The 7,676-nt window shown below is 37.7% G+C and overlaps 2 protein-coding genes across 2 annotated transcripts in view; both read right to left on the bottom strand.

The window, feature by feature from the left end:
• Positions 1-7,676, bottom strand: part of LOC127849730 (putative transporter SVOPL) — a 93,302-nt gene that overhangs the window by 300 nt on the left and 85,326 nt on the right. Inside the window, exons 6-13 of the mRNA XM_052382479.1 lie at positions 6,386-6,449; positions 5,499-5,624; positions 4,777-4,905; positions 3,461-3,614; positions 2,917-2,997; positions 1,111-1,304; positions 676-765; positions 54-167 (exon numbers count right to left, since the gene is read on the bottom strand). Of these exons, the coding sequence (XP_052238439.1) occupies positions 54-167; positions 676-765; positions 1,111-1,304; positions 2,917-2,997; positions 3,461-3,614; positions 4,777-4,905; positions 5,499-5,624; positions 6,386-6,449 (952 nt within the window). The remainder of the gene's footprint in view (positions 1-53; positions 168-675; positions 766-1,110; positions 1,305-2,916; positions 2,998-3,460; positions 3,615-4,776; positions 4,906-5,498; positions 5,625-6,385; positions 6,450-7,676) is intronic.
• LOC127850112 (uncharacterized) overlaps positions 1-7,676 on the bottom strand; it is a 90,112-nt gene that overhangs the window by 22,249 nt on the left and 60,187 nt on the right. The gene's annotated exons all lie outside the window — the stretch shown is intronic.

The raw sequence follows: 7,676 nt of genomic DNA, 5'->3' as shown, positions 1-7,676 counted from the left end.
AACGATTTAAATATAATATAAAGTGTTAGGTTAACAATATTATGTCTGCCTACCGGCAAGGCCCTACCCTTGGTTTCTATGGGCAACAAGGCGGCCACCGCAGCGCACACGAAACATATGCAGGCATAAACCCACACAGCTGCCGACAGAGAGGCGTCCAGGAGCACCTGGTATAGGAACCATTAAATGAGCCTCTTTCTGGGAAAACCGGGCTTAATGCAAGTGCGTAACGTGTCGTCCCATATAAGCCTGTGCAGTTTGCACATTCTAATCAGGGGCGACACTTTTATGGAATTTTTCGTTTCAAAGAAGTCTCTTCTAAACGAAAATCAAGTTCAGGTGGAAAATGCCGTCCCGGACATGTATTAAGCCCAGTTTTCCCAGAACGAGGCTCAAATACACACTAATCATTGTCGCCTGATAGTTTTAATAAACCTACAAGCAAATAGATACTCACCCTCGTAAACACAATATTCCAATATTAATGTTGTATAGTATTTTATTACAAAATGAAAAACACATCGACAAATACATTGTTTTTCTAAGCGTTTTTTTTTAAATAAAGTAAACGCGAAGACCAGAATTTTCACATACATTTTTGAGGAAAAATAAACTGTCTAGGGTTTAAAAAACAACACACGCAGATAAATCAATGATTTTGTAATATATTATTACCTGGGCAAGAAATGGAGTAATCATAGCTCCAACCCTGGCACACGTGGACGAGGTACCTAGGCCAGACGCTCGTATAGATGTTGGGTAAACCTGAAGATAAACATTGCAATACCAAAGTCACTATTGCGATTACAATCATTTCGAGCATTCTCAGTGTTCCCATGATGCTCTTTTGCCTTTTCATCCGCACACGAAGATATGCATACTAATTGTCTTCTACTTCAACGGCGTCGCGGTCGCGTCATAACTACCACTTTCGATAGCGTCATCGTCATCTGCATAATCATTCCAATAAAAAATGCGTCTGTTTCTTTTGACATAAGCATAATTATCATCACATTGATCATTTTATAGTAAAGCCAATGAAAACACCTTGAAAAAATAAACCTTATTAAAAGAAAACTACAAGCGCGCTAAACATGCACACCCACGTACTTCCGTCGTGTAGATATAGACGAAGTTGAAAATGCCAGTAGAGAAGCCTCGCACCATGAAGATGAAGAACGTGAGCACCTCCTGGGACACGTGCACCTGGATAAGCAGGAAGAACACGCTGCAGCCGACAAAGTTCACGGCGCCCGTGTAGCGTCGCCCGATGACGTCGATGAGGAGCATGTTGAGCGGCAACGCTGAAGTTACATAGGATATGTCATCGATTCAGTACAATGTCGATTCTATTAATTCCGTGAGTGAGAATCTTAAAAATATATTTTCCCGACAAACGCAGTGAATACTTGTAAATCACTTATCAATTCCATAAGTACCTGGAATTTTTTGTTTAAGTATACATCTTCGTCGTTTTATGTTAATTAAAGGAACCCGTTAACAGAATACCAAAATGAAAATTTTCGTTGTCATAAATTCATATGATATATTATATATTTTAATTCAAGAAGCGAAATGAAAAGTATATTTTTGTCTTTGTCTAAAAATCATTTTAGAATGTTGCAAATGTTATAGTTAGGATACATAATATATCAAATTATATTATACTAATCAGCGAACAAGATCCTTTAACGTCGTTCTTGCAATTAAGTCTATTGGACATAATTTTTGTACGATTTAATGGTTGAGTTCAAGGTTGATGAAAATCTTCAACTTCTTTGAAATGAATTCCCTGCAGAGAAAATATGAAAATACTGTTGTTCACATATAAACTGAAGAACTCTAACACTAAGATATGGAGGCACAGATGGGGCATTTGCTCGTTTTCATTTCTGTCGTTATCAAAACTGGGTAACTCGTGACCATGGATAAGTTACTCGTGGGTAAGACTTAAGCCATGGGGACGAGATAACTTCCTCGTGTGAAAGGCTTAATAACGACTTAGTAAGTCGTGAGAACAATATAAGTAACTCTAACTAGTGGGAACGAATTTATTAGTCGTCCAAACGAGATAACTCGTGGGTGTGAAGGAGATCATTAAATCGTGGTAACAACATACCGGTTATCAATAAATCAGAATACAATTAGTCTGAAACCATTTAAATGCAAATCTGTGAGATTTATATCGTCCAAAATTATACCGGCATCAGCCATTTCGAAACATGCGTCAAACAGCATGTATTTTCATTGCTTACATAGGTCGTTACCACGAGTTAGTTATGTCGTTTCAACGAATAAGTAAAGGCGTTTCGACGAGTTCCAAAGTCGGTCCAAAGAGGTAGATATGTCGTTACCACGGCTTACTAACTTGGTCCTGATAGTTACTCATTAAGTCGTATGGACGAATTAATAAGAAACGAGTTACTTTGTCGTGGAAACAACAAAAGAAAAAACACAAGCACATGTCTCATCTTTTCCACGGTGCCACGCTTACATATATATATCAATATGCATTGCGATTTGATTCCACAATAATCTTTATATACAATTATATTTTAACTGTGTTCTCCGTGGGTTTCTTATTGCATTCATTTGGAAACTGATTTAAATGAACTTCGTTCTGGGAAAACTGAGCTTAATGCATGTGTGTAAAGTGTCGTCCCGGATAAGCCTGTGCAGTCCGCGCAGGCTTACCAGGAACGATACTTTCCGCTTTTATGGTATTTGTTGTTTAAGGAAAGTATGTTCTTAACACAATTCCAATTTAAACGGAAAGTGTTGTCGCTGATTAGCCTGTGCGGACGGCACAGGCTAATCTGGGACGACACTTTACGCACGTTCATTAAATCCAGTTTTCCCAGAGCGATTCTAAAATAAACCCGCTGTCAAGTGCGGTTTTGAAGCCCTACAACTCACAAATGTATTCTCCAAGAGTACTGAAGATCATGGAGACATAGTCGTCAGTTTTCAGTCCACTGCATTTGCACGTCTGCCCACCTATCATAGAAATACAAAATTTCACTTAAAGCAATTGTTCAGTTTAGCGATGTCTTATTCATGTATTATTTTTCACTTATTACTATCCTTTACTGTATATGTTATCGGTATGATTATAATCATTATTTTTTATTTATGTTTAATAATAATAATGATTATAAGAACGTGCATCGCGTGTTGTTGCATATTGATTATCGCATCATACAGCTCAATATAGACTGTTTACAGCCCTGCATTATCATTTTTATAGAGATAACTCTCTCCCACTTCTTGTACTGTACTTATACTAAACAGAGTTACGTTTTCTTATCTGCTTAAAATGCAGCCAGAAGAGAAAAGGAGCTTTGATATGGTAATGCAAGGCATCTCAAGAAGTAATTGTGAAATTAGAAAAGAAAAGAAAATTATCAGTCTGTTGACAGACTAGGCTCAATATGCAACAACACGCGATGCACGTTCTTACCTGCGGTCTTGGCGTTGTGCAGTTGAAGTATCTCAGCGCTGGCCAGAACCATTCCATAATAAGTGAGGGCAGTCCCGAACCACAGGACCCACAGTTGTAGCGTCGTACGGAGGTAAGAGCGGGAAAACAGGAGCTTCGGGTGCCCTCTTTGGTCCTGGGAAAAGGAGCGGAATGCGTGTCTAACTAATGATAGCCAACCGCCGAGACCCATTTACTGCGACAAGAGATGGTTATTGGTTTCGAGTGTGGGGAAACTCGGGAAAATTAAAACGATCTGTGTATACATGTGTTAACCATGCTTAAACTCGGCATGCATTTTACACATGGATATAGGTTACTCAGTAGCTCAGTTACTCAGTACTAGTAGTTATCCTTAAATAAAATAATTATGGCTTGATAATATTACCAAGTCTCAAACATATTTCATTGAAATATTTCACCACGTGTTGCACTCTCTTTTTATGGCTTAACATTCAGTTACCTATTATTATTTACTGCAGGTAATTACTTTGAGCTTCTGAATTCATAGAAAGGAATTGACAACCCACCGTTTGAAATATGGTTTAATGGCAACAGTCATCAACTCATAACAATACTTGTCATCCGTTTTACTGCACGATAAAAACAAGAAAAACTCAGAAAACGATTCTGACAACCACATTCAACTACAATTCTATGCTTTGGATTGACCATTCTAAAAGGTGACCATAGAAGCCTTGTCATGTGAAAATGGGTCTTAAGTAATATGCGGCCAGTGTAGCTCCAGACCAGCCTGCTCATGCGCAGTCTGGTCATGAACTACCCTGTCCGCTAATGAGACCACGAAACTTTGCTTGACTTTTCAGCGAACAGCGTAGCTCCTGACCAGGCTGCGCGTTTGCGTAGGCTGGTCTGGAGATACGCTGGTCGCGTATGGCACAGGACCAATTTCTGCATGCCGATTCTCATGCACGCTTTTTCCATTTGCTTTGTCGTGTGCTTTTGTCAAATGTACATAAGTGCCAGTTAACCCATGTATGCCTAGTGGACTCTCCCATCCTTCTAAATTGGATCAATTTATTTCCCAAATTAGGGATGTCTAGTATATTTATTTCTATATTTAGAATATTTCTTACAGGAATTCCTTTAAGCAAACAGCGCATACCCAGATGAGACGCCGCATCATGCGGCGTCTCATCTGTGTCTACGCTGTTTGCCAAGGACTTTTTTCTAGACGCTAGGCATAAATGGGTTAATAAAATATCTCAAAGTGATGATAAGATTAATCTCCATTATGAAACTGGGCTTTCACTTTTTAATAAATATAAGACACTGACCTGCATTTCCTCAGCCAGTTCACCCTCTGGAAGTTGCGTTTTGTTGATCTTGGCGATGGACTGCAGTATCCTGAACGCCTCCTCCTTGCGTCCAGCGCCCACCAGGTACCGGGCCGACATCGGCAGGTACTGAGCCGAACATAAGACCGAATGAAAACAAGCGCTATAGGTCTACCCGTGGAATGAAGGAAACTTGCCGGTAATAGTAAGTGCTCAGAAAATACATAATAGTTTAGATACTCAAATGATACTCACACTAAAACCGAAGATAAAAAAATATTACTGATACCAATACCCACTACCAATATAATTAATTGGATCGTATGGCCAACGGCCCAAAATACATTTTAATCTTCTGATATACAAGTGATGTCAATTATATATAGAAACATGTAAACATAGAAATTATTGCATCCATGCATGCTTAACGGATTTACATTATCGCATAAATTATTTATTGTTTGTGATAAAACAATATTATATTTACGAAAAAAGTCGACATCTTATTTCACACACGTACCAACTAACATATTCTATTTAAAATGCGTCAGTTTCCATGACGTCCATTTCCTGAACATATATAATATAGTTTAGCATGAATTCCGAATTTGAATGTGGATTAACAGTGGGTTTACGACGATGACAAGCCATATGTTTGTGAACTGTTAGTGCATGGCTTCGAATAAATACGTGAATGTCCCTGTTACGCGTGTTGTTATTACCCGGAAGAGGACGATGATGGCGAAGCAGGGGATAGAGGACAGAGCGAGGAGCCACCTCCAGCCAAGCCGCGGGATCACGATGGCAGACAGGGTGATCTCGAACATCGTGCCCGTGGCCAAGCACACCTGCGGACACCGACAAAATACAATAGAATACTAGTGGTCTTAATATGAATACGAATGGGCCTCGCTCTGGGAAAACGTGGCTGAATGCATGTGCCTTAAGTGTCGTCCCAGATTAATCATGGACAACACTTTCCGCCTTAACATGATTTTCGCTAAGAAGAGACTTTCTTTAAACAAAAAATACCAAAAAAAGAGGAAAGTGTCGTCCTTGATTAGTCTTTGCGGTCTGCACTTGCTAATCTGGGACGACGCTTAACGCACGTGCATTAAGCCCAGTTTACCCAGAGCGAAGCTCTGATATGTTTGGAGTTCTGAAAAGTTTATTCATAGATGTTTACTTTCCGTTTCAACATGCGATAATCAATGTAAGGCTTGATTCAGTGCTGGGAGCATGGGTGACACGTCTTTAACTGTTAATAAATTGTTCACAACCAATTTCGCTTCGCGGTAAAGCTTGTGAGAAAAATCAATGAAACAATGTCAACTGATGAATGTTTCCTTTGAAAGAAACACGAGGGTTTATTTTGCTAGGAATTATTGACCGTTTGTTGGAAATGTTCGAAACATATTGGTTTACAACATTAAAAGTTAGCAGCTTTCTCAACAAGGATTCTTTTCCCAATAACGTATAAGACCGTATTATAATAACCTTCTGCAAGGCCAGACTTATAATAAAAATGGGACACGCCGGACAGTGATATTTTATTCCATTTTCTTGAAATATGAATTCTTAAGTTTAAGGACAACGAAATTTAACCCACCGATCCAAATATAAGAATTTTGGCCCTGTACTTCTGTGGAAGATATTCAGTTAGTAGTGTGAACCTAAAATAATAGAAGGAGAAAACAAATACAAAAAGCAAAGGCATTTATGTTCGAATGTCTTACTAGGCAGATAAACTACGTCGTTTTCGAATCAGTCCAATATTTTAAAATATAAGTCAGAGAAATCTCTTTATTACCGGTAATACGACTTTAAATATAATCTTATTAACCTGTTTCTATCTGAAACCTAAATGGCTTCTTCACATGAAATGAGAACAGAAATAACAACGTCGTAAGTATGAACGTACTGTAGTATCAACAGGTAACGTATGCCACATAATTAAATAAATTATTCCTAAGGCCAGAGTTTTTTAATAAAATGATTTTCGGACCCGCCGACTCTAATTTTTGACGAAACCAAAAAAAAAAAAAATTGAATCTCGATTTTTTTTCGGATGCCAAAAGGTGGCTTTTAAACACGAAATGGGTGCCGGGTTTAAGAAAAAGTTCAATTGTGCAGGAATTTACCAAAAGCTACGCCATAATTGTTTGTTCAAGAACGCTACAACGCTTTCAACAGCAAAGTCTGCTAACTCCATTCTATACATAGATGGTGACGTCACTACGTTATTGTCAATAAGACCGGTGTGTACACAATGCTGCTAACTCAATAATTATGCAACCTTCAAATAAAATCCTGAACAAAATCGATTTGTAAGTAAATATTTTATTATTTCTTTACAATTTTATCAAATTGATAGTATTAAAATGACTAAATATTATTATGAAAGCAATACGAAAAGAACGATTTAAATTTAACAGTCGTAAACAGGTGCCCGAAATGCGAAACCCATTTACGCCTATCAACTTTAAATCTTCAATATTTGACGCACAAATACGGTCATATTTTAAAGAATAAAATTGTATGTGTTGTTTAATGCAGTTGTAGAGAAGAATTTGTGCATATAATACGTGTATTTTCGTTATTTTTAATGAGTACGAAACTTCGGTTTTGTTACGGACTAGTTCGTACCAAAAGTTCAAAAATCGCAAAATCAACAGTTTTTAAAACGATTTCAAAACATGAATGTCCAAATAAAATAAATTAATTATTTGAAATCGTTTATTTTTATTTTTCAGGTTAAAAATGAGCAGTTGTATCTAAAATTACGAACCGTTATTTCATTCTCATGCATTGCTCACTATGTATGATAATCTGGTGTTTTTTGTAATTGATTAACTTTTCCCACATTCTCGTAGTCAATATATTTATATATGCTCATTCTG

The sequence above is a fragment of the Dreissena polymorpha genome, chromosome 11 (assembly GCF_020536995.1).
Source record: "Dreissena polymorpha isolate Duluth1 chromosome 11, UMN_Dpol_1.0, whole genome shotgun sequence".
NCBI lineage: Eukaryota > Metazoa > Mollusca > Bivalvia > Myida > Dreissenidae > Dreissena > Dreissena polymorpha.
The sequence above is the reverse complement of the archived record's forward strand: the minus strand, read 5'-3'. Positions and strand labels throughout refer to the sequence as shown.